General features: G+C 41.0%; 2 protein-coding genes across 2 annotated transcripts in view; both read right to left on the bottom strand.

Annotated features, from left to right (window-relative positions):
* Positions 1-27,527, bottom strand: part of LOC129860181 (uncharacterized) — a gene marked incomplete in the record, with an annotated part of 46,385 nt that overhangs the window by 8,128 nt on the left and 10,730 nt on the right. The window contains 1 exon segment of the mRNA XM_055930560.1: positions 10,058-10,291. Coding sequence (XP_055786535.1) covers positions 10,058-10,291 — 234 coding nt within the window.
* LOC129858870 (zinc finger protein OZF-like) lies at positions 2,460-7,556 on the bottom strand. Its single transcript, XM_055928106.1, has 2 exons — positions 7,435-7,556; positions 2,460-4,223 (listed from the first exon to the last, which is right to left on the bottom strand). Exons 1-2 carry the CDS (start codon positions 7,554-7,556, stop codon positions 2,999-3,001), a joined length of 1,347 nt encoding a protein of 448 aa, XP_055784081.1. The 3' UTR covers positions 2,460-2,998.

Genomic DNA, 27,527 nt, shown 5'->3' with positions numbered 1-27,527 from the left:
GTGTATCATTAAATAAAGTTGTAAAACAATCCCCCCCAAACTAATGGTGAAAAGTGATCATCACACCATCTCTATCTGATACATGTTAGGGGCGGAAGGTAGCCTCGTGGTTAGAGCATTGGGCCAGTAACCAAAAGGTTGCTTGATCGAATGCCCGAGCTGACAAGGTAAAGATCTGTTGTTCTTCCTCTGACCAAGGCACTGTTCCTTGGCCATCATTGTAAATAAGAATTTGTTCTTAACTGACTTGCCTAGTTAAACAAAGGTTCAATTAAAAAAAAAAGTGTATACTAGCTCCTTCCCACAGAATACTGCAGAGGGACAACCTGGTCTCAGAGCAAAAAGTATTATATTATATAAAAAACATCCATGCCACTCCATTTAGTATGTTAGGTAACATTACATTGGACTACCAATATAAACTGAACTAAAATATAAACTAAACATGTAAAGTGTTGGTTTCATGAGCTGAAATAAAATCCAGCAATGTTCCATATGCACAAAAAGCTAATGTCTCTCAAATGTTGTGCACAACTTTGTTTATATCCCTGTTAGTGAGCATTTCAGCCTTTGTCAAGATAATCCATCCACCTGACAGGTGTGGCATATCAAGATGCTGATAAAACAGCATTATCATTACACAGGTGCACCTTGTGCTGGGGGACAATAAAAGGCCACACAACACAATGTCATAGATGTCTCAAGTTTAGGGAATGTGCAATTGTCATGATGACTGCAAGAATGTCCACCAGAGCTGTTGCCAGAGAACTCAATATTTATATATCTACCATAAGTCACCTCTAGCGTCCTTTTAGAGAATTTGGCAGTACATCCAACCGGCCTCACAACTGCAGATCACATGTAACCACGGCAGCCCAGGACCTCTTCACCTGCAGGATTGTCTGGGAGGGGGGGGGGGGGGGCGCCGAGTAGTATTCCTGTCTGTAATAAAGACCTTTTCTGGGGAAAAACTCATGCTGAGTGGCTGGGCCTGGCTCCCAAGTGGGCCTATGCCCTCCCAAATCCCACCCATGGCTGAGCCCCTGCCCAGTCCTGTGAAATCCATAGATTAGGGCCTCATTTATTTCAATTGACTGATTTCCTTATACGAACTGTAAATCTTTGAAATTGTTGCGTTTAGATTGTTATTCAGTATAATACGATGTATCGTATGTTATGAATTACAATTCGAATGTTATTTTACGCATTGATATTCATACAATATGTTACGAACTTGTAATATGTATGATATGTTACGAATTCCAATTTGTTCTTGCTAACTTTAGCTAGGTTACGGGTGAGGGGTTTAACTTCTTGTGGCTGCAGGGGCAGTATTGAGTAGCTTGGATGAAAGGTGCACAGAGGTGCCCAGAGTAAACGGCCTGCTCCTCAATCATAGTTTCTAATATATGCATATTATTAGTAGTATTGGATGGAAAACACTCTGAAGTTTCTAAAACTGTTTGAATTATGTCTGAGTATAACAGAACTCATATGGCAGGCAAAAACCTGAGAAAAAATCCAAACAGGATGTGGAAATTATTAGGCTGGACGATTTTCAACCAAGATCCCATTGAAATCACAGCGAGATATGAATGAGTTTTCACTTCCTACGGCTTCCACTAGATGTCAACCGTCTGTAGAACTGAAGGGGGGTCGAATGAGAGAGGAATTAGTCAGGTCCGCCACGACCTGACCATTCTTTGACCATGCGCGTGCGTTCACATAAAAGAGGGAGCTCTGATCCATCGCTCATCTGAAGTCAATGTAATTCTCCGGTTGGAACGTTATTCAAGATTTATGTTAACAACATTCTAAAGATTGATTCAATACATCGTTTGACATGTTTCTACTGACTGTTACGGAACTTTTGGACATTTCGTCAGCTTTTAGGGAACGCGCTTCGTGACTTTGGAATTGTTTACCAAACGCGCTAACAAAAGTAGCTAATTGGACATAAATAACGGACATTATCGAACAAATCAAGCATTTATTGTGGACCTGGGATTCCTGGGAGTGCATTCTGATGAAGATCAAAGGTAAGGGAACATTTATCATGTAATTTCCGGTTTCTGTTGACTCCAACATGGCGGCTAATTTGACGATTGTTCTGAGCGCCGTCTCAGATTATTGCATGGTTTGCTTTTTCCGTAAAGTATTTTTGAAAATCGTACACAGCAGTTGCTTTAAGGAGAGGTATATCTATAATTCCATGTGTATACCTTGTATAATCATCTACATTTATGATGAGTATTTCTGTTGAATCGATGTGGCTATGCAAAATCACTGGATGTTTTTGGAACTAGTGAATGTAACGCGCCAATGTAAACTCAGATTTTTTTATATAAATATGAACTTTATCAAACAAAACATACATGTATTGTGTAACATGAAGTCCTATGAGTGTCATCTGATGAAGATCATCAAAGGTTAGTGATTCAGTTTATCTCTATTTGTGCTTTTTGTGACTCCTATCTTTGGCTGGAAAAATGGCTGTGCTTATTGTGGTTTGGTGTGACCTAACATAATCGTTTGTGGTGCTTTCGCTGAAAAGCATATTTAAAAATCGGACAATTTGGTGGGATTAACAACAAGATTACCTTTTAAATGGTATAAGACATGTATGTCTGAGGAATTTGAATTATTAGATTTGTTTTTTGAATTTGGCGCCCTGCACTTTCACTGGCTGTTGTCATATCGATCCCGTTATCGGGATTGCAGCCCTAAGAAGTTTTAAGGTAGAGTTAAATGGGTTTAGGGAAAAGATTAGATAACATAGCTAAAAAGTAATAAGTAGTTACAAAGTTGCTATGAGCTATAATGCTAAAGTCCTCCTTGATAAGATTCAAACACGCAGCTTTTGGTTAGACGTTTGACTTACCCACCCCTCCACAGAGCAGGAGTAAGGCTTCTCCCCTGTGTGTATACATTGGTGTGTTAAGATGCTATGGTGAGAGAAACTCACCCAAAAGTCAGAGCAGACGTAAGCAGGCTTCTCTCATTCGTGTGTTCTCTGATGAACTTTTAGCTCATTTGATGTTTTGAAGCATTTTACACAGTCAGAGCAGAAGTAACGCTTCTCTCCTATGTGTATACGTTGGTGTGTTTTTAAGGTGCCCAGATGAGAGAAACTCGCCCCACAGTCATAGCAGAAGTAAGGCTTCTCTCCTGTGTGTAAACGTTCATGTGATTTTAAGGTGGAAGGGTGAGAGAAACTAGTTCCACAGTCAGGGCAGACGTAAGGCTTCTCTCCTGTGTGTGTTCGCTGATGAGATTTTAGCTCATATAATGTTTTAAAACATTTTCCACAGTCAGAGCAGACGTAAGGCTTCTCTCCTGTGTGTATACGTTGGTGTTTTTTTAAGTGGGTACGTTGAGAGAAACTCGCCCCACAGTCAGAGCAGAAGAAAGGCTTCTCTCCTGTGTGTATACGTTCATGTGTTTTTAAGCCGGAAAGGTGAGAGAAACTAGTTACACAGTCAGGGCAGACGTAAGGCTTCTCTCCTGTGTGTGTTCTCTGATGAACTTTTAGCTGAGCGGATGTTTTAAAACGTTTTCCACAGTCAGAGCAGGAGTAAGGCTTCTCTCCTGTATGTATACGTTCATGTGTTTTTAAGTTGGAAAGTGTAGAGAAACTAGTTCCACAGTCAGGGCAGACGTACGGCTTCTCTCCTGTGTGTGTTCTCTGATGAACTTTTAGCTGAGCGTATGTTTGAAAACGTTTTCCACAGTCAGAGCAGGAGTAAGGCTTCTCTCCTGTATGTATACGTTCATGTGTTTTTAAGTTGGAAAGGTGAGAGAAACTAGTTCCACAGTCAGGGCAGACGTAAGGCTTCTCTCCTGTGTGTGTTCTCTGATGAGATTTTAGCTTATTTGATGTTTTAAAACGTTTTCCACAGTCAGAGCAGACGTAAGGCTTCTCCCCTGTATGTATACGTTCATGTGATTTTAAGTCGGAAAGTTGAGAGAAACTCGCCACACAGTCAGAGCAGGAATACGGTTTCTCTCCTGTGTGTTTTCTTAGGTGTATTTTTAGCTTCGATAGAAATGGGAAAATCTTCCCACAATGTGGGCAGTGGTGAGACCTCTTAGCTCTGTGATCTTCCTGCTGTTGCTCTCTGGATGTAGAGAATGTCTCAACATGGTATCCTGTGTGAAAATCAGAAGAACCAGTCAGTTGGTGTGATATACATGTCAATGAAATGTAGTTTATGAAGCACTTTCTACATCAGTAGTTGTCACAAAGTGCTGAACAGAAACCCAGCCTAAAATCCACAAAGAGCAAGCAATGCAGATGTAGAAGCAGTGGCCACAAACTCTCTAGAAAAAAGGAACCTAGGAAGAAACGTAGAGAGGAACCAGGCTCAGAGCGGTGACCATTCCTCTTCTGGTCATATCGGGTGGCTAGAGCAACCGAAAGGTTGCAAGATCAAATCCCCGAGCTGACAAGGTAAAAATCTGTCGTTCTGCCCCTGAATAAGGCAGTTAACCCACTGTTCCTAGGCCGTCATTGAAAATAAGAATTTGTTCTTAACTGACTTGCCTAGTTAACCTGTTTGGGCGCATGTCCAAACGCTAGAGGGATACCTACGACAACATCCGGTAAAATTGCAGAGCGCAAAATTCAAAATACAAAAATCGTAATATTAAACATTCATGACAATACAAGTGTCTTACATCATTTAAAAGCTTCTTGTTAATCCAACTGCGTTGTCAGATTTGAAAAAGGCTTTAGAGAAAGCATACCATGCGATTATCTGAGGACAGCGCCCCACGTCAAAATACTTTTTCAACCAGCACAGGCGTCACAAAATCAGACAGCAATTAAATAAATCACTTACCTTTGAAGATCTTCCTCTGATTGCAATCCCAAGGGTCCCAGCTACACAATGATAAACGATAAAGTCCTTCATTATATCCCAAAAATGTCAGTTTAGATGGCGCGTTTGATTCAGTAATTCACTCATTCAACATGCACACAAACCAATCCAAAAAGTGAAAGTCAAACGATGTTTCCAATTAATCCTCGGGTATTCTAATATCTAAATAAACAATAATATTTAGACGGAGAATAGTGTGTTTAATAGCGAAGATAAATAACGAAGAGCGCACTGTCGTTGATGCACGCAACATGACTACTTTTCTAATGGGGGACACCTTGGAAAAACTACAAATACCTGAAACCCATTCTAAAGACTGGTGATATCTAGTGGAAGCCATAGGAACTGCAATCTGGGTCCTATCTATTTGTATATCCCATAGGCAAGCACTGAAAAAACCTGTGACCTCAAAATAAACATTCCGAATGGATTTTCCTCAGGTTTTCACCTGCCATATCAGTTCTGTTATACTCAGACATTATTTTAACAGTTTTAGAAACTTCAGAGTGTTTTCTATCCAATGCTATCAAGTATATGCATCTCCTAGCTTTTGGGCAGTTTACAGGCAGTTTACTTTGGGCACGTCAGTCATCTGAAATTCCGGACAATAATCAGTATGCTAAGAAAGTTAAAAAAAGGTTAAAAAAATTAATTAAAATAAATACACTACCATTAGTGGTGAAATGAATAAATGAATAAATTCTAAAGATTGGGGTCACTTACAAATGTCCTTGTTTTTGAAAGAAAAGCATTTTTTTTGTCCATTCAAATAATGTCAAATTGATCAGAAATACAGTGTAGACATTGTTAATGTTGTAAATGACTATTGTAGCTGGAAATGGCTAAAGATCTCATACAACGCTGTGTACTACTCCCTTCACAGAACAGAGCAAACTGGCTCTAACCAGAATAGTGTCTAGAAGGCCAGCATCCCGGAGTCACCTCTTCACAGTTGACGTTGAGACTGTTGTTTTGCGTGTACTATTTAATTAAGCTGCCAGTTGAGGACTTGTGAGACGTCTGTTTCTCAAACTTGACACTCTAATGTACTTGTCCTCTTGCCCAGTTGTGCACCGGCGCCTCCCACTCCTTTTACTATTCTGGTTAAAGCCAGTTTGCGCTGGTTAAATTAAAAAATATATATATTCTCATCAATCTACAAACAATACCCCATAATGGCATCACAATACCCCATAATGACTGAAATATGACATTTACGTAAGTATTCAGACCCTTTACACAATAGTTAGTTGAAGCACCTTTGAGTCTTTTTGGGTATGAAGCTACAAGCTTGAAACACTTGTATTTGGGGAGTTTCTCCCATTCTTCTCTGCAGATCCTCTCAAGCTCTGCCAGATTGGATGGGGAGCGTCTCTGCAAAGCTATTTCCAGGTCTCTCCAGAGATGTTTGATCGGGTTCAAGTCCGGGCTCCGGCTGGGCCACTCAATGACATTGAGACTTGTACCGAAGCCACTCCCACGTTGTATTGGCTGTGTGCTTAGGGTCATTGTCCTGTTGGAAGGTGAACCTTCACCCCAGTTTGAGGTCCCGAGCGCTCTCAAGTAGGTTTTCATCAAGGATCTCTCTATACGCTATGCGCTGACTGCAGCACATTTCCAGCCTAGATGAGGTTGAGGAGCTGCTGTACAAAGATTTAATCCATTGATTTGGACGCCTCCGTCGTCCTTTCAAATGTGTAAGGTTTCTCATTTCCGATTGCCCTGTCTTTTATGTAGATGAAGCGTATTTTGCCATTGAGATCTGGAAAGTATTTGCGTGGGCTGCCTGCTTCTCTCTCACTGCTAGCATCTGAGAAGATTAGCATCTGTCTGCTCAGCCATGCTTTGTCTGTTTCTGTTCTTTCTTCTTTCTGCCCATGAAGTCGTGCGGTCGCCTTCTGTTATAATCAACAGACACAGCCAGGGTTGCCAGGTCCAGTGTAAATGTCTAAGCGAATGACCACTCAAAACCCGCCCACAAGGCTTGAAAACGTTTTTATTTTTTTATTGCAGCAAATGAGGAGTTGCCACATTTATCCAATAGGTGTCTCCATAATGACAATCTACACTGATTGCAAAAAACATGAAAGGACACCTTAATATTGAGTTGCACCCCCCCTTGGCCTTTGAACAGCCCCAACTCATCTGGACATGGTGTCAAAAGTGTTCCATAGGGATGCTTCGCCATCTGGCAGTCGGACGGACGGATCTGGGTTTGGCGAGTGCCGGGAGAATGCTTCCTGCCCCCGGTGCATAGTGCCGGCTGTGGGGTTTGGTGGAGGAGGAATGACGGTCTGGGGCTGTTTTTCATGGTTCGGGCTAAGCCCCTTAGTTCCAGTGAAGGGAAACCTTAATGCTACAGCATAAAATTACATTCTAGACGATTCTGTGCTTCCAACTTTGTGGCAACAGTTCGGGGAAGACCATTTCCTGTTTCAGCATGACAATGCCCCCGTGCACAAAGCGAAGTCCACACAGAAATGGTTTGTCGAGATCGGTGTGGAAGAACTTGACTGGCCTGCACAGAGCCCTGACCTGAGGAGCAGCCACAGACCGTTGTTCCTCGTCCACCGAACTTTGCAGTTGGCCCTGTGCATTGGGGCGGGTGGTGTTCTCCTGGCGTCCGCCAATCCCAGATTTGTCTGTCTGACTGACAGATGGTGAAGTGTAATTCATTACTACAGAGAATGCGTTTCCACTGCTCCAGAGGCCAACACTTTACATGTGGTGTTTATATTTTTGTTCAGTATAGTATGATATGTTACCTTTGATATGGTTACATAAGACAGAAGGTGGAACAAACTCCCTCACGACGCCAGGTCAGCGGAGTCAATCACCACCTTCCGGAGACACCTGAAACCCCACCTCTTTAAGGAATACCTAGGATAGGATAAAGTAATCCTTCCAACCCCCCCCCCCCCCCTTAAAAGAGTTAGATGCACTATTGTAAAGTGGTTGTTCCACTGGATATCATAAGGTGAATGCACCAATTTGTAAGTCGCTCTGGATAAGAGCGTCTGCTAAATGACTTAAATGTAAATGTATACTTTGCTACGTTCATCTGTCCCTTGATCCTGACAAGTCACCCAGTCCCTGCCGCTGAAAAACATCCCCACAGCAAGCTGCTGCCACTACCATCCTTCACCGTAGGGATGGTGCCAGGTTTGCTCCAGACATGACGCTTGGCATTCAGGCCAAAGAGTTCAATCTTGGTTTCATCAGACCAGAGAATCTTGTTTCTCATGGTCAGAGTCCTTTAGGTGCCTTTTGGCAAACTCCAAGCGGACTGTCATGTGCCTTTTACTAGGCAGTGGCTTCCGCCTGGGCACTCTACCATAAAGCCATGATTAGTGGAGACCTGCAGAGATGGTTTTCCTTCTGGAAGATTCTCTCATCTCCATAGAGGAACTCTGGAGCTCTGTCAGAGTGACCATCGGGTTCTTGGTTACCTCCCTGACCAAGGCCCTTCTCCCCCGATTGCTCAGTTTGGCCGGGTGGCCAGCTCTAGGAAGAGTCTTGGTGGTTCAAAACTTCTTCCATTGTAGAATGATGGAGGCCTCTGTGTTCTTGGGGACCTTTAATGCTGCAGAAATGTTTTGGTACCGGTCCCCAGATCTGTGCCGACACAATCCTGTCACGGAGCTCTACGGACAAATCCTTCCACCTCATGACTTGGTTTTTACTCTGACATGCACTGTCAACTGTGGGACCTTAAATAGACAGGTGTGTGCCTGTCCAAATCATATCCAATCAATTGAATTTACTACAGGTGGACTCCAAGTTGTAAAAACTTCTCAAGGATCATCTCATAGCAAAGGGTCGGAAAATGTATGTAAATAAGCAATTCTTATCATTTTTTTTTTTTTTTTACATTTGCAAGAATTTCTAAAAACCTGTTTTGGCTTTGTCATTATGGGGTATTGTGTGTAGATTGACGAGGAAAAACATGTAATCAATTTTAAAATAAGGCTGTAACGTACCAAAATGGGAAAAATGGGAAGGGGTCTGACAGTGCCCACGGAAAGTATTCAGAACCCTTGACTTTTTCCACATTTTGTTTTTTTACAGCATTATTCTAAAATTAAATAAAAAAATATCTTCAGCAATCTACACACAATACCCCATAATGACAAAGCGAAAACAAGTTTAGACATTTTTGCAAATTTATATATATAAAATAAAAAAAAGAGCCTCAAAATTGAGTTCAGATGCATCCTGTTTCCATTGATCATCCTTGAGATGTTTCTACAACTTGATATATAAAACATTTTAAATATACACTACTGTTCAAACGTTTGGGGTCACTTAGAAATGTCCTTGTTTTGAAAGAAAAGCACATTGATTGTCCATTAAAATAACATCAAATTCATCAGAAATACAGTGTGGACATTGTTATTGTTGTAAATGACTATTGTAGCTGGAAACGGCAGATATTTTATGGAATATCTACATAGGCGTACAGAGGCCCATTATCAGCAACCATCACTCCTGTGATCCAATGGCATGTTGTGTTAGCTAATCCAAGTTTATCATTTTAAAAGGCTAAAGGATCATTAGAAAACCCTTTTTGAATTTATGTTAGTACAGCTGAAAACTGTGGTGCTCGTTAAAGAAGCAATAAAACTGGCCTTTGCAACTCTGCCTAGAAGGCCAGCATCCCGGAGTCGCCTCTTCACTGTTGCCGTTGAGACTGGTGTTAAGTGACCCCAAACTTTTGAATTGAGCTCAGGTGCATCCTGTTTCCATTGATCATCCTTGAGATGTTTCTACAACTTGATATATAAAATATTAAATATATATGTATGAGATATAAATCATCAGGATGTGGTAGTCTACTGGTTATGTTCATCACTTCTCCAATCGTTGTTGAGATCTGATATTCTGTGCAGCAAACAAATTATAATTCAATATTGACAGTGATGATGCCATGGCCTATTTTGCAATGAGTTATGCCTAACTTGGTGATTGAGGGTATTACACATTTTCAACGTTTTTGAGACAATGTGTGGGAAAAGGCAGGCGTTACAAGTTTTAAAATGTTTTGCTTCGCTGTGAAGTCTTGAGATGTTCAGGGATGTGTGATGTCAGAATTACAGAATTCAACCTAGCAATAGACTGGTCATAATTTATGAAGATAACTTATAGATAGAACCTGCTCTTACCATGACTAACAGTTGTCCCAATCTTCTCCTCCTCTTCTTCATCTTTAATGTTGACATTCAGCTCCAGTGTTTGACTGCAGTCTTCCAGCTTCACTGATGCCATCTCTGGATCCTGCAGTGCAAACTGGGCTCCACCGTCACAATCAGGACCCAGTGACTGTAGGTTTCTACTCAGTGTGGAAGGAAAGTGGCAGGATGGGTTTGTGCTCACTGTTGATGTTACCGGCCTCAGACTTAATCTGAGTCGGCCTGTAGTAATAAAGACAAACAGACACAAAAGTTATTTTCTTGACAGTTCTGGCACTTTATTCTGTAAAAATATTTTCTCTTTTTTCTTATTCAATTATCTAATTTCAGTAGATCAGGTAGCTAATCCTTGACAAAACATTCATTCACATTAGACACAAAGTACACATTTTAAATTGCACAACATAAGAGCACTTAATCTATAGTAGATTTCTTAAATTCACATAAATGCATAAATGACTCAAAAACCATTTAGCACAAGGTTGCAGTATGTTTCAGGCAGCACTATGCACTATTTTCCTGAATAACCTTGTCTCTTACTACGGGACCAATCATGGAAGCTCCATCAGTCTGACAGTAGGTCCTCTTACTACGGGACCAGCCATGGAAGCTCCATCAGTCTGACAGTAGGTCCTCTTACTACGGGACCAGCCATGGAAGCTCCATCAGTCTGACAGTAGGTCCTCTTACTACAGGACCAACCATGGAAGCTCCATCAGTCTGACAGTAGGTCCTCGTACTACAAGACCAGCCATGGAAGCTCCATCAGTCTGACAGTAGGTCCTCTTACTACAAGACCACCCTTGGAAGCTCCATCAGTCTGACAGTAGGTCCTCTTACTACAGGACCAGCCATGGAAGCTCCATCAGTCTGACAGTAGGTCCTCTTACTACGGGACCAGCCATGGAAGCTCCATCAGTCTGACAGTAGGTCCTCTTACTACGGGACCAGCCATGGAAGCTCCATCAGTCTGACAGTAGGTCCTCTTACTACAGGACCAGCCACTTGGCACATATTTTCACTCAACAGCTACATGTCCCATTCTTTGGCATTTAAAAACACTGATGATTCTCCATTTCTGCTCCAGTTTCAACTGTTCTGCCTGCGGCTATGGAAGCCTGACCTGTTCACCAGACGTGCTGTTTTCAACTCTCTAGAGACAGCAGGAGCGGTAGAGATACTCTGAATGATCGGCTATGAAAAGCCAACTGACATTTACTCCTGAGGTGCTGACCTGTTGCACCCTCGACAACCACTGTGATTATTATTATTTGACACTGCTTGTCATCTATGAACATTTGAACATCTTGGCCATGTTCTGTTATAATCTCCAGCCAGAAGAGGTCTGGCCACCCCTCATAGCCTGGTTCCTCAAGGTTTCTTCCTAGGTTCTGGCCTTTCTAGAGGTTTTCCTAGCCACTGTGCTTCTACACCTTGCTGTTTGGGGTTTTAGGCTGGGTTTCTGCAAAGCACTTTGTGACATCAGCTGATGTAAGAAGGGCTTTATAATTACATTTGATTGGTTGATTGATGAGGCTGGGTCAAAATCTCTGACACTGAAGCTAAGGAATCCTATTCTGTACTTTTCCAGACAAAACCTTCTCAAACCTCAACAGTACTGAAAAGCTTTCACTTCTTTAACCCTCTTTCCTACTGATCAACCTTTAGGTTTCAACCACTCTGTCTCCTTCACATGTTCTTTAACATCATCATCCATGGACATAGATATTGGGACCTCAGAGATTCCTCCCTTCAATTTAGCATAAGCTCCAGGGTCATGCCTTCTGAGCTTCGTCCCATTATGATTTTCCAATTGAAGAATCTTCCCTTGCTGAACCTGACTAGCACACGATATTAACAATCTACCATTTTAAATGTTTTATTTCATCTTTATTTAACCAGGTAGGCTAGTTCAGAACAAGTTCTCATTTACACGGATGCGGCCCAGTTAAACTACACCTCTCTTTTTATGGCCTTGGTTAATCAAATAGGGTGTAAATCAGGCCCTGTTGTCTCCTCAAACACCATCCCAACTTTTCACTGACACATTAGTACTCTGTTCTTCCTGTCTTTCCACTACAGACCATTCACATTCTAGGCCCTCATCCTCCCACTCCATATCAGAACTGTCCCCCACATTGATCGCATTCCAGCACAGCTGTTGCTTCTCAAACTCTCTCTCCATTTCCATTGTTTCAGGGGTGTAAAACTCATCCCATTGACAACCGAGCCTCACAAGTTTCAAACTCATTCCATTGAGGGCCTAGTCTCCGCAGGTTACATTTTTTTCTCCATTTCAATTATAACCTAGACAATCAGATGAGCGGAGTTCCTTTATAATTAGTGACCTTAATTCATTAATCAAGTACAAGGGTGGAGCGAAAACCCGCAGACACTTGGTCCTCCATGGAATGAGTTTGATACGTGCTCCGATTCATCCGCATGAATCGACGCCATTCCATGCAGTTGGCCTCACTCTCCAAATGGTGAAGGAAAACTTCAGTTAGCTTCCCTCTATTTTGACACTCCACCACACAGCCTCGTATCGCCATTTCATCACGAGCAAACTCCTCCGTTTTGTCACCAAAGCCCCATATACTACCCACCACTGCGACCTGTACACTCTCGTTGGCTGGCCCTCGCTTCATACTCGTCGCCAAACCCACTGGTTCCAGGTCATCTACAAGACCCTGCTAGGTAAAGTCCCCCCTTATCTCAGCTCGCTGGTCACCATAGCAGCACCTACCTGTAGCACGCGCTCCAGCAGGTATATCTCTCTAGTCACCCCCAAAACCAATTCTTCCTTTGGACGCCTCTCCTTCCAGTTCTCTGCTGCCAATGACTGGAACGAACTACAAAAATCTTTGAAACTGGAAACACTTATCTCCCTCACTAGCTTTAAGCACCAGCTGTCAGAGCAGCTCATAGATTACTGCACCTGTACATAACCCATCTACAATTTAGCCCAAACAACTACCTCTTTACCTACTGTATTTATTAATTAATTTATTTTGCTCCTTTGCACCCCATCATCTCTGTCTCTACTTTGCACTTTCTTCCACTGCAAACCAACCATTCCAGTGTTTTTTAGTTTTTATTTTACTTGCTGTGTTGTATTCACTTCGCCTCCATGGCCTTTTTATATTTTTATTTATTTATACATATATTTGTTTGCCTTCACCTCCCTTATCTCACCTCACTTGCTCTCATTGTATATAGACTTATTTTTTTTCATTGTATTATTGACTATATGTTTGTCTTACTCCATGTGTAACTATGTGTTGTTGTATGTGTCGAACTGCTTTGCTTTATCTTGGCCAGGTCGCAATTGTAAATGAGAACGTGTTCTCAATTTGCCTACCAGGTTAAATAAAGGTTAAATAAAAAAATAAATAAAAAAAAAGATGACCGAAACCGTTGAAGCCGCCATTTGAAGAGCCTCGTCCGAATCATCCTGATCTCGCGAGCTTACATTAACGAAACAGTGTATGTAAACTCGCGAGATCAGGATGGTTCGGACGAGGCTATTTACCAGCTCATAAACAACATTTTACACAAAACCAAGAACATGTAAAAATGAACTGAAATAGGTGGAAGCTTTATGCAATGACTGACGAAATTATGTTCATACTGTAACGACCCTGGGTTTATAAGCGCGGAAATCGACTCTGCCGCTTGAGCATGCTTTTGCGGCACAGTCGATAGCGCGCCGGACCTCGGGGTAGGAGGTCGAGGGTTCGAGACCTGCTCCCTGTCTGTTTCATTACAATACACTCAGACAAACCTAAAGTCTACCTAAGTGACTTGTAAAAACGTTTTTAATCACGTTCTTCACTCACTCGGTTAGACCCCAAAATAACACACACAACTAAAACCTTTACCAAACGTGATAATACCTTGACAGATTTGTTACCTAGCATGTTATATATTCTTTCGACAATAGAAAGTTTAAATGTGTTATTACATACCTACAATGAAAAATTTGAAACGGACACAACCACTATCGACATAACACAGTTCTGTCGTTTTCTACCCGGAACTTCCTGTTCCCCTCTACGACAGTACAACAGCGTCATCTTCTTCTCTGGTATACTGACATTTACGCAAATATAACGTGTCTGCCTCCACCTACTGTACGGTTAGTAAACTGTAGAAAAATATACATTTCCAATGAGGAAAAGGGAAGGGGGAACAACATCAAAACAAAATACAAAAATAGATAAATAAAAACTTCCCACTCCTTCAGTCACAGTCCAATTCAAATCACATCCCTACACAGTCTCATGGGCCTCGTGGGGAGGAACATCTTCAGTCACAGTCCTATTCAAACTACAGTGTATGATATATATAGGAAAATTGTTCAATTCACACATCCCTACTGCATCTGATCTGGCGGACTCACTAAACACAAATACTTTGTTAGTAAATTATGGGTGTGATCTTAAATTCAATCTGGAGTGGCAGAGTGCGCTTGGACGTTTGTAAATTCAGAGCGTTGTCAGATTGTCAGTTCGTATCGCTCTCGGAGCGTTCAGAGCCACACTGGACGCTCTGGCGGAGGAGTAGGGTTTTATTTAATACATTATTTATACTTTTACTTTTGATACATAAGTATATTTTATCAATTACATTTACTTTTGATACTTATGTATATGTTAAACCAAATACTTTTAGACTTTTACTCAAGTAGTATTTTACTGGGTGGCTTTCACTTTTACCTTGATAGGAAAGGACTCAAGTTATCTTTACTTTTACTCAAGTATGACAATTATAAACAAAATAATACAAATGGGTACTTTTCCACCACTGCCTGCAATGCTTCCAATGTCAATTCCTGAACTCCCAAAAACCTTTCAGCTGCACATACAATTCATCTTTACAATCGGTATCCTTCAACTGGTGAACGACGTTATGAATCTCAACAGGTTGCGGGGCATCCACTGCCATAGCTTCCTCAGCACCAATCACTCTTTCAACTATTTCCCGCGCCTCCCAGTAGGAGAACTACTGTACAGTTTCTTGATGTGGATGTTCCCTGATATAAGAAACATGTATAAATGCCATTGGTCAGTTCCGGTGTTATGAAACTGATGGAGAATATTTGTAAAAAAACATTTAAAGTATTTATTTAACTAGGCACATAGCATACATAACAGGTTAGGATGATTAAAGTGGCAGTTAGGGGAATTAGCATGGCAGGTTAGGAGACTGGGGTTAAGGTTAGGAAAAGGGTTGGGCTTAGCTACAATTGTCAACAAGTGTTTTCCCAACGCAAAAGAAACGGTCACGGACGAATGGGGAGCATCAATTGGTGTAAACTTGATATCATGAAACACCCGATATCAGAGAACGACCCTAATTGCGGTCTGCAATTACACCCTTCTCGGATCAAGGGGGCAGGCTTCCAGTCTATAAGCATGCTTTCCACTGTGCTCAGAGGGCATTTTCGGTACTGCAGTTCAGCTGAAGCACGGCCTAATTCCCATTGATGGCCCCATAGCAAAGTCAATAAAAAAAAAATACAATTTGGTTATCAAGTTTGTAAATAAAAAATCCATTGAATTATTCAAGTAATTGCCTTAAGAGTCAGATTTTTTCCCATCACTCACAGCCAAAGTTATTAACTATTTTAGATTCATGCTGTGAGGTGGGTGAGCTTATGCCACATGCAGATGCTGAAGGGAAAACACACCTCTTGATCTGTGTGTTTATAATGTAGGTCAAGGTGCAGCCTCGTCTCATAGACTAGACGTAACATAGTAAATATAAATCAGGGACTCTCAAAATAGTGTGATATGTTACGTTTTTATGGTTACATAAGACAGACAGTTACTTAATAAATGGAACTTGGTGGTGCTGTACTGTAACAGTGAGCTGAGCCAGTTGAAAGTATTGACGCCAGGGATATATTGTTGGTGACTGTGTGTTCCTTCATTAGTTTTGTGTTTTTATTCATTTATTTCTGGTACTCTCCTACCTGAGAGGCATGAGGCCTGTGTGGCGTTGCACTGTTAAAAATCATCCCAGTGTGGAGATGAAACACCTGTGTGTTGCAAAGCCACATGCTCTGTCCTCTCTGCTCTACTTAGGTTTTTTAATGTGGGTAATACAGAGATAATACTAATACCGAGAGAACCACTGCTCTATCTAGGTGATTTAATGTGAATAATACTAATACAGAGATAACCATTGAACATGCATTTTCCATTATTTCATTGTTTACCACTTCAGTTCCTTAAATTTGTAGTTTAAAACATATACAGGGCATTATACAAGACCCCATGACGACATTTTCCACATTTTGTTACGTTACAGCCTTATACGAAAATTGATTAAATGCATTTTTCCCCCCTCATCAATATACACACTATACCCCATAATGACAAAGCGAAAACAGGTTTTTAGAAATATTTTCCAATTTATAAAAATGAACAGCTTATTTGCATAAGTATTCAGACCCTTTGCTCAGACTCGAAATTGAGCTCAAGTGCATCCTGTTTCCATTGATCATCCTTGAGATGTTTCTACAACTTGACTGGAGTCCACATGTAGTAAATTCAAATGATTGGACATGATTTGGAAAGGAACACACCTGTCTATATAAGGTCCCACAGTTGACAGTGCATGTCAGAGCAAAAACCAAGCAATGAAATTAAAGAAATTGTCCGTCGAGCTTCGAGACAGGTTTGTTGCAAGGCACAGATCTGAGGAAGAAAACCAAAACATTTCTCAAATCTCTGTTGGCTGGGCTCCCAGCTTGTGCCGTCAAACTCCTGCCCCACGTTGGGCGCAAACCTTTTAAGGGCCCCCGAGTGGCGCAGTGGTCTAGGGCACTGCATCACTACAGTCCCTGGTTCGAATCCAGGCTGAATCACATCCAGCTGTGATTGGGAGTCCCACAGGGAAGTGCACAATTGGCCCAGCATCGTCCGGGTTTGGCCGGGGTAGGCCGTCATTTTAAATAACTATTTGTTCTTAACTGACTTGACTAGATAAATAAAGATGAAATAAAACAATTTTTAAAAAGTGGGATGCATTGCCAGCAAAGCCACTACACAACAAGACACTAAACAATACAATAATTGCACTGAAACGGTGCCCACAAACTGTTAGGGCCTACATAAAGCTGTCCCAACAGCATAGTCTCAACAGTTTACCACTGCTACACCTGGCTATCAGCGGAGCCTTGTCTGGCAGCTAAACAGTTCATTCAGCCTCATTCCCTGCCTTAAAAAAAAACAATTTTCTTGTCAATAGGGGGGCGCTGTTTTCACTTTGGAAAAAATCGTGCCCAAATTAAACGGCCTCGTACAATATGCATATTATTATTACTATTGGATAGAAAACACTGTGAAGTTTCTAAAACTGTTTGAATTATATCTGTGAGTGAAACAGAACTAATTTGGCAGCAAACTTCCATATAGGAAGTGAAAAATCTGAAAACGAGGCTCTGTTTCAGGGCCTGCCTATTCAACTGGCTTTTATTTATCGATATGTATGCAATTCATACGCCTTCCACTAGATGTCAACAGGCAGTGGAAGGTGGAATGGGGTGTCTAGCTTGATCTTAAGTCGAATAAGAGCTTTTGGAGTGACAGGTCCGGTATTTTCTTTGTCTTCGACGGCGCGCGAGGGACCTCGACATTGTCTTCTGAAAAGCATTCGGTATACACGGCGAATATCTCCGGCTATGATTTTATTTGATACATATGATAATAACATCATAAAGTAGGTTTTTTCAACCGAGTTTTATCAGTTTATTGGGACTTTTGGAGTTTTCCGTTCTTTGCGCCAAGAGAGGATGGGAATGTTAGCAACCTTGGCTAGCATTGTGGCGCGAATTCGACAGAAGAAATGGACATTCTAAAACCAAACAACGATTTATTCTGGAAATAGGACTCCTTGTACAACATTCTGATGGAAGCTCAGCAAAAGTAAGAAAACATTTATGATGTTATTTCGTATTTCTGTGGAATATGTAGAATCCAACAGGGCGGAGAATATGTGAGCGCTGTCTCACAATAATGTATTTTGTATGTTGTAGTAAAGTTATTTTTAAAAATCTAACACAGCGGTTGCATTAAGTACCAGTGTATCTTTCATTTGCCATACAACAAGTATTTTTATGTAAAGTTTATGATGAGTTCTTTGGTCAGATTAGGTGAGTGTCCAAAATATCTCTGGACATTCTGGGAAAATGTTGCTACGTATTCACAATGTACAACCACGATTTGCAGCTCTAAATATGCACATTTTCGAACAAAACATAAATGTATTGTATAACATGATGTTATAAGACTGTCATCTGATGAAGTTGTCCAAAGGTTAGTGATTCATTTTATATTTATTGCTGGTTTTTGCGAAAGCTACCTTTGCGGTGAATAAATGCCGTTGTGTGTTTGGCTATTGTGGTAAGCTAATATAATTCTATATTGTGTTTTCGCTGTAAAACACTTAAAAAATCTGAAATATTGACTGGATTCACAAGATGTTTATCTTTCATTTGCTGTACACCATGTATTTTTCATAAATGTTTTATGATGAGTATTTATGTATTTCACGTTGCTCTCTGTAATTATTCTGGCTGCTTTGGTGCTATTTTTGATGGTGGCTGCAATGTAAAACTATGATTTATACCTCAAATATGCACATTTTCGAACAAAACATAAATGTATTGTATAACATGTTATAAGACTGTCATCTGATGAAGTTGTTTCTTGCTTAGTGACTAATTTTATCTCTATTTTGTCGGTTTTGTGAAAGCTACCTATGCGGTAGAAACATGGTGAAAATATGCGGTTGTGTGTTTGGCTGTTGTGGTTAGCTAATAGAAATACATATTGTGTTTTCGCTGTAAAAAATTTGAAAAGTCGGAAATGATGGCTGGATTCACAAAATGTTTATCTTTCATTTGCTGTATTGGACTTGTGATTTCATGAAAGTTATATTATATGATATCCTTGTCCCGTTAGCTGACTAGCATAGCCTAGCCTTTTTTGATGAGGAGGATCCCGGATCCGGGAGGGTGATGAAGTAGAGGTTAAACAAATGTGGTTTCTAGCGACAATTGAGATGTACAAACTATGGCATATGGGGACGAAAAGCGGATAAGAGGCAATCTGTAATTTCGATTAAGACATTAATGAGCGAGCTAGGACGGACATAGTCAATATAACTATTTGTTCACCACTTTTGAAATGCACAGCGACAAAATTCAGAACATGGGCCGTTCTTACAGTGTTCTCCCTGTATGCCAAGTCAAAACCGTAGGATAAATAAAGGGGCATATAAGCAGACAATGAAAACCCTCACAATATTCAATGATTACATTTCTCTAAAACAGGTTATAGGCTACATGTGAACCACCAAGTCAGAACAGTGGGCAAAATTAAGATGTGAAAATAGACCAAATTACAAAGGTGAGGCACATGGGCTACTAACATCTTACTACACAACATACACTTAGTATTACTTTCTTAGCTACAGTATACACATCTCCCTGGCATGTTACATCATTTATGCAACATCATTTATGCAACAGCATACAAGACATTTTTTGACTCACCTTGTTGTGTTGTGCTCACTTGAACAAGAAGGTGGCGCGGCAGTCCTTCGTGGGCATATTTTGTCATCAAACTTTGTCATCAAAGTCTGGCTTTCTCTGGATTTATGGTGCTTTCAAGACAACTGGGAACTCAGTAAAAAGAAATATGACGTCAGCGATCTTCAGGTCGTAGCTGTAGAAAAAGGCCTGAGTTCCCAATTTACAATTCCGAGTTGGATGAAAGTTCAAAACCTATTTTCTCAGTCGTAGCTTGTTTTTCCCCGAGTTCCCAGTTGTCTTAAACTCACTCAAGTCAGATTTTGAAGTACCGAGTTAAGTTGTTTTGCGCGCGGCACAAATCAAGCTTCATTGACAGCACGGCCAATGTTGAACGTTTACAATTTTAAACTAGGAAAAGAGCCCCTTAATCTTAGACTTGGGACCACACAGCCACTCCACTGAATAGCAGGCTAATGATTGCTTTGCAAAGCTTGAAGTTAGCCACTGACTCCTTGACAAACAACTCATTGTTGAATTTGCAATTTCCAACTTGTTTTGTAATGTTTATGTCCAATGGCCGATGAGAACCGATAAATTTAATCTATAATTTCTCATTATTTCTCTTCATATGACAAAGATTAAAAAGGATTTGCCAGTAGATTGTCGACTTGATTCATGATGATGACTGCTAGCTCAGATTTTGAAAGTATGATGTTGACATGATCAGTCCAATCAAAGCGACTATAGATTTCACATGATTTGACGTTATTTTATCTGTGGACAATGACCTTGAGCCTTCTTGGATGGGCACTTCTAATGTAACTCTATGGCAGCACCCACGGGGCTTGAATTTTAAAGATCTACCCTTAGGCTTGGCAGTGACATATTGTCCCCATATTGTCCCACACTGCAGTCCGTCTGGGTGTTTAACCTTCTCAAGTTCCCCCATGTTACCCTGCTTCTCCGTACATTCCACTGGCTTCCAGTCAAAGCTCACATCCACTGCAAGACAATGGTGTTACTTACGGTGCAGCAAAAGGAACTGCCCCATCTCTACCTTCAGGCTATGCTCAAACCCTGAATCCCAACCTGAGCACTCAGTTCTGCCACCTCTGGTCTCATGGCCGTCCCACTGCTACAGGAGGTCAAGCTCCCTCTCAGCCCAGTCAAAGCACTTCTCTGTCCTGGCACCCCAATGGTGGCACCAGCTTCCCTCTGATGCTAGGACAGCAGAGTCCCTGCCCATCTGCCCGAAACCCTACATCTTTAAAGAGTATCCCCCCAAAATAATACTAATACTAATAATGTGACACAGACTAATTGAGGAGAAATGTATTTACTGTGATATGTGGTTGTCTCACCTGGCTATCTTAAGATGAATGTACTTAATGTGCTCGTGACATCACAGGGTCAGAGAGAACTCCTGACTGTAGTCATACAAAAACACTCCAGGCACTCAGCCCATAAGAACCAATCATACTGTCAGATCTAATATGAAGAACTGACTACAACCATAAGAACCAATCATACTGTCAGATCTAATATGAAGAACTGACTACAACCATAAGAACCATTCATACTGTCAGATCTATTATGAAGAACTTAATACAACCATAAGAACCATTCATACTGTCAGATCTAATATGAAGAACTGAATACTAAAGAGAAGAAGAGGTTGACCAGTACATATTCATGTAACTTTATTTTTCATTGGCAGATCAATCAAATTTGCTTCAATGCAGTTATCCAAACACATTCATGATCAGTAACTAAAATAACTCATCTAGTTTTAAAGACAATTAATAAACACATGGATTCATTTCATAAACTGTGTATCATTAAATAAAGTTGTAAAATAATCCCCCCAAACTAATGGTGAAAAGTGATCATCACACCATCTATATCTGATACATGTTAGGGGCGGAAGGTAGCCTAGTGGTTAGTGCGTTTTGCCAGTAACCAAAAGGTTCCTAGATCGAATCCCTGAGCTGGTAAGGTAAAAATCTGTCGTTCTGCCTCTGAACAAGGTAGTTAACCCACTGTTCCTAAGCCAGCATTGTAAGTAAGAATTTGTTCGTAACTGACTTGCCTAGTTAAGTAAAGGCTCAATAAAAAACGTGTCTATTTACTCATTCCCATAGAATACTGCAGAGGGACAACCTGGTCTCAGAGCAAAACATATTACAAAAACATCCGTGCCACTCATTTGTTAGGTCACATTACATTGGCCTACCAATATAAACTGAACTATAAACTAAACATGTAAAGTGTTGGTTTCATGAGCTGAAATAAAAAAATCCAGCAATGTTCCATATGCACAAAAAGCTAATGTCTCTCAAATATTGTGCACAACTTTGTTTATATCCCTGTTAGTGAGCATTTCAGCCTTTGTCAAGATAATCCATCCACCTGACAGGTGTGGCATATCAAGATGCTGATAAAACAGCATAATCATTATACAGGTGCACCTTGTGCTGGGGGACAATAAAAGGCCCCACAACACAATGTCATAGATGTCTCAAGTTCAGGGAATGTGCAATTGTCATGATGACTGCAGGAATGTCCACCAGAGCTGTTGCCAGAGAACTCAATATTTATTTCTTTACCAAAAATCACCTCTAACATCCTTTTAGAGAATTTGCCAGTACATCCAACCGGCCTCACAACTGCAGATCACATGTAACCACGGCAGCCCAGGACCTCTTCACCTGCAGGATTGTCTAGGAGGGGGCTGAGTAGTATTTCTGTCTGTTATAAAGACCTTTTGTGGGGAAAAACTCATGCTAATTGGCTGGGCCTGGCTCCCAAGTGGGCCTATGCCCTCCCAAGTCCCACCCATGCCTGAGCCCCTGCCCAGTCATGTGAAATCCATAGATTAGGGCCTCATTTATTACAATTGACTGATTTCCTTATACGAACTGTAAATCTTTCAAATTGTTGCGTTTAGATTGTTATTCAGTATAATACGACTTGTAGGACGTATCGTATGTTATGAATTACAATTCGTATGTTATTTTACGCATTGCTATTCATACAATATGTTACAAACTTGTAATATGTATATGTTACTAATTCCAATTTGTTGTTGCTAACGTTAGCTAGGTTAGGGGTTTTAGGTAGAGTTAAATGGGTTTAGGGGAAAGATTAGCTAGCATGCTAAGTAGTTGCATGCTAAGCTAACATGCTGACATAGCTAAAAAGTAGTAAGAAGTTGCAAAGTTCCTAATTAGCTAAAATGCTAAAGTCCTCCTTGATGAGATTCAAACACGCAGCCTTTGGCTAGATGTTTGACTTACATGCGCACCCCTCCACAGAGCAGGAGTAAGGCTTCTCCCCTGTGTGTATACATTGGTGTGTTAAGTTGCTATGGTGAGAGAAACTCACCCAAAAGTCAGAGAAGACGTAAGCAGGCTTCTCTCATGCGCGTGCTCTCTGATCAACTATTAGCTCAGTTGCTGTTTTGAAGCATTTTACACATGCAGAGCAGGAGTATGGCTTCTCTCCTTCATGTATATGTTGGTGTTTTTAAGGTATCCAGTCGAGAGAAAGTCACCCACAGTCAGAACAGGAGGAAGGGCTTTTCTCCTGTATGTGTTCTCTGGTGAACTTTTTGCTCATTTGATGTTTTAAAACATTTTCCACAGTCAGAGCAGGAGTATGGCTTCTCCCCTGTATGTATACGTTCATGTGATTTTAAGTTGAAAAGTTGAGAGAAACTAGTTCCACAGTCAGGGCAGAAGAAAGGCTTCTCTCCTGTGTGTGTTCTCTGATGAACTTTTAGCTGAGTTGATGTTTTAAAACGTTTTCCACAGTCAGAGCAGATGTAAGGCTTTTCTCCTGTGTGTATACGTTGGTGTGTTTTTAAGGTGCCCAGACGAGAGAAACTCGCCCCACAGTCAGAGCAGGAGTATGGCTTCTCTCCTGTATGTATACGTTCATGTGTTTTTAAGTGGGAAAATTTTGAGAAACTAGTTCCACAGTCAGAGCAGTAATACGGCTTCTCTCCTGTGTGTGTTCTCTGATGAACTTTTAGCTCAGTGGATGTTTTGAAGCATTTTCCACAGTCAGAGCAGACGCAAGGCTTCTCTCCTGTGTGAGTCATCTGATGAACTTTTAGCTGAGTTGATGTTTTAAAACGTTTTCCACAGTCAGAGCAGACGTAAGGCTTCTCTCCGGTGTGTATAAGTTGGTGTGTTTTTAAGGTGCCCAGATGAGAGAAACTCGCCCCACAGTCAGAGCAGAAGAAGGGCTTCTCTCCTGTGTGAGTCCTCTGATGAATTTTCAGCTCATTTGATGTTTTAAAACATTTTCCACAGTCAGAGCAGTAATAAGGCTTCTCTCCTGTGTGTGTTCTCTGATGAACTTTTAGATGAGTTGATGTTGTGAAGCATTTTCCACAGTCAGAGCAGGAAAATGGCTTCTCCCCTGTATGTATACGTTCATGTGACTTTAAGTGGGAAAGTTGAGAGAAACTAGTTCCACAGTCAAGGCAGAAGAAAGGCTTCTCTCCTGTGTGTGTTCTCTGATGAACTTTTAGTTCATTTGATTTTTTAAAACATTTTCCACAGTCAGAGCAGGAATATGGCTTTGCTCCTGTGTGTATACGTTGGTGTGTTTTTAAGGTGCCCAGACGAGAGAAACTCGCCCCACAGTCAGAGCAGAAGAAAGGCTTCTCTCCTGTATGTATACGTTCATGTGTTTTTAAGTGGGAAAATTTTGAGAAACTAGTTCCACAGTCAGAGCAGTAATATGGCTTCTCTCCTGTGTGTTTTCTCTGATGAACTTTTAGCTCAGTTGATGTTTTAAAGCATTTTCCACAGTCAGAGCAGACGTAAGGCTTCTCTCCTGTGTGAGTCTTCTGATGAACTTTTAGCTCAGTTGATGTTTTGAAGCGTTTTCCACAGTCAGAGCAGACGTAAGGCTTCTCTCCGGTGTGTATAAGTTGGTGTGTATTTAAGGTGCCCAGATGAGAGAAACTCGCCCCACAGTCAGAGCAGAAGAAAGGCTTCTCTCCTGTGTGTGTTCTCTGATGAACTTTTAGCTCATATAATGTTTTAAAACATTTCCCACAGTCAGAGCAGGAGTATGGCTTCTCCCCTGAATGTATACGTTCATGTGATTTTAAGTTGGAAAGTTGAGAGAAACTAGTTCCACAGTCAGAGCAGAAGAAAGGCTTCTCTCCTGTGTGTGTTCTCTGATGAACTTTTAGCTGAGAGTATGTTTTAAAACATTTTCCACAGTCAGAGCAGTAATAAGGCTTCTCTCCTGTGTGTGTTCTCTGATGAACTTTTAGCTCATATAATGTTTTAAAACATTTTCCACAGTCAGAGCAGGAGTGTGGCTTCTCCCCTTTATGTATACGTTCATGTGATTTTAAGTAGGAAAGATGAGAGAAACTAGTTCCACAGTCAGGGCAGAAGAAAGGCTTCTCTCCTGTGTGTGTTCTCTGATGAACTTTAAGCTCATTTGATGTTTTGAAGCATTTTCCACAGTCAGAGCAGTAATAAGGCTTCTCTCCTGTGTGTGTTCTCTGATGAACTTTTAGCTCATATAACGTTTTAAAACATTTTCCACAGTCAGAGCAGGAGTGTGGCTTCTCCCCTTTATGTATACGTTCATGTGATTTTAAGTGGGAAAGATGAGAGAAACTAGTTCCACAGTCAGGGCAGAAGAAAGGCTTCTCTCCTGTGTGTGTTCTCTGATGAACTTTTAGCTCATTTGATGTTTTGAAGCATTTTCCACAGTCAGAGCAGGAGTAAGGCTTCTCTCCTGTGTGTATTTTTAGGTGTATTTTTAGCTTTGATAGAAATGGGAAAATCTCTTCACAGTGTGGGCAGTGATGAGACCTCTTAGCTCTCTGATCTTCCTGCTGTTGCTCTCTGGATGTAGAGAATGTCTCAACATGGTATCCTGTGTGGACATCAGAACAACCAGTCAGTTGGTGTGATATACATGTTAATCAAATGTATTTTATGAAGCCCTTTTTACATCAGTAGTTGTCACAAAGTGCTTAACCTGTCTGGTACAAGTGGGACGCTAGCATCCCACCTCGACAACAGCCAGTGAAATTGCAGGGCGTCAAATTCAAAACAGAAAACCCATAATTAAAATTCCTCAAACATACAAGAATTTTACACCATTTTAAATATAAACTTCTTGTAAATCCAGCCACAGTGTGCGATTTCAAATAGGCTTTACGGCAAAAGCACACCAAACGATTGTTAGGTCAGCACCTAGTCACAGAAAACCATACAGCAATTTTCCAGCCAAGGAGAGGTCTAATCACTAACCTTTGATGATCTTCATCAGATGGCACTCATAGGACTTCATGTTAAACAATAAATGTTTGTTTCGTTTGATAAAGTTAATCTTTATGTCCAAAAACCTCATTTGAAATTGGTGTGTTGTGTTCAGAAATGCATTGTCTCATTTACATTTAAGTCATTTAGCAGACGGGCTTATCCAGAGCGACTTACAAATTGGAAAGTTCATACATATTCATCCTGGTCCCCCCGTGGGAATTGAACCCTGGTCCCCCCGTGGGAATTGAACCCACAACCCTGGCGTTGCAAGCGCCATGCTCTACCAACTGAGCCACACGGGACCGTCTCAAACAAACATTTGGTGAAAGTGCAGAGAGCCACATCAAATAACAGAAATACTCATCATAAACATTGATAAAAGATACAAGTGTTAAACATACGAATACCGATAAACTTCTCCTTAATGCAACCGCTGTGTCAGATTTCAAAAAGGCTTTACGGCGAAAGCACACTTTGCGATTACGTTAGTTCAGCGACTAGACACAGAAACCCATACAGCCATTTTCCAACCAAGGAGATTGTCACAAAAGTCAGAAATAGCATTAAAATTAATCACTTACCTTTGATGATCTTCATCTGGTGGCACTCCCAGGTCTCCATGTTAGACATCAAATGTTTGTTTTGTTCGATAAAGTTCATCTTTATGTTCAAATACCTCCGTTTTGTTCAGAAATCTAAAAGGCACAATGCACGCTCTCAAAACCAAGACGAAAAGTCCAAAAAGTCCAATAAAAGATAGTAGAAACATGTCAAACGATGTTTAAAATCAATCCTCAGGTTGCTTTTGTCATAAATAATCAATAATATTTCAACCGGACAAAAGCTTCGTCAATGGAAAAAGGTAAACAAGAAATGCGCGCTCCCGATCATGTGCTTGGTTCATGGATGGAAATTTCCACTGTCCTCCCATTAAAGCGGTGTATCTCCCTAATTTTTCTGAGTAAAAGCCTGAAACAAAGCCTAAAGACTGGTCACATGTTGAGGAAGCCATAGAGATCGTGAACTGGGTCCTAAGTCTTTGTATGGTGGATAGGCTTTCAATGGAAAACCAGCCTTTAAAAAAAGAATAGTACTTCCTGGTTGGATTTTCCTCCGGTTTTCACCTGCCATATCAGTTCTGTTATAGTCAGACATTCTTTTAACAGTTTTGGAAACTTTAGAGTGTTTTCTATCCACATCTACTAATTATATGCATATCCTAGCTTATGGGCCTGAGTAGCAGGCAGTTTAAATTGGGAACTCTTTTCATCCAAAATTCCAAATGCTGCCCCCTACCCTAATGAAGTTAACAGATACCCAGCCTAAAATCCCCAAAGAGCAAGCAATGCAGATGTAGACGCACAGTGGCCGAAAGAAACTCCCTAGAAAGCAGGAACCTAGGAAGAAACCAGGCTCAGTGGTGACCAGTCCTCTTCTGGCCAAACCGGGTGACAGGTAGCCTAGTGGTTAGAGCAACCGAAAGGTTGCAAGATCGAATCCCCGAGCTGACAAGGTAAAAATCTGTCATTCTGCCCCTGAACAAGGCAGTTAACCCACTGTTCCTAGGCCGTCATTGAAAATAAGAATTTGTTCTTAACTGACTTGCCTAGTT

The sequence above is a fragment of the Salvelinus fontinalis genome, chromosome 7, assembly GCF_029448725.1.
Source record: "Salvelinus fontinalis isolate EN_2023a chromosome 7, ASM2944872v1, whole genome shotgun sequence".
In the NCBI taxonomy this organism is placed as follows: domain Eukaryota; kingdom Metazoa; phylum Chordata; class Actinopteri; order Salmoniformes; family Salmonidae; genus Salvelinus; species Salvelinus fontinalis.
Note: the sequence above shows the minus strand (reverse complement) of the source record. Positions and strands in the feature narration are given on the sequence as shown.

Coding starts and splice junctions, on each gene's coding strand:
- LOC129858870 (XM_055928106.1), bottom strand. CDS start 7,556: ATGAATTACACTTCACCATCTGTCAGTCAGACAGACAAATCTGGGATT. Junction 4,224..7,434: donor TCGGTGGACGAGGAACAACG/GTCTGTGGCTGC, acceptor CTACTGATGTAG/AAAGTGCTTCATAAACTACA.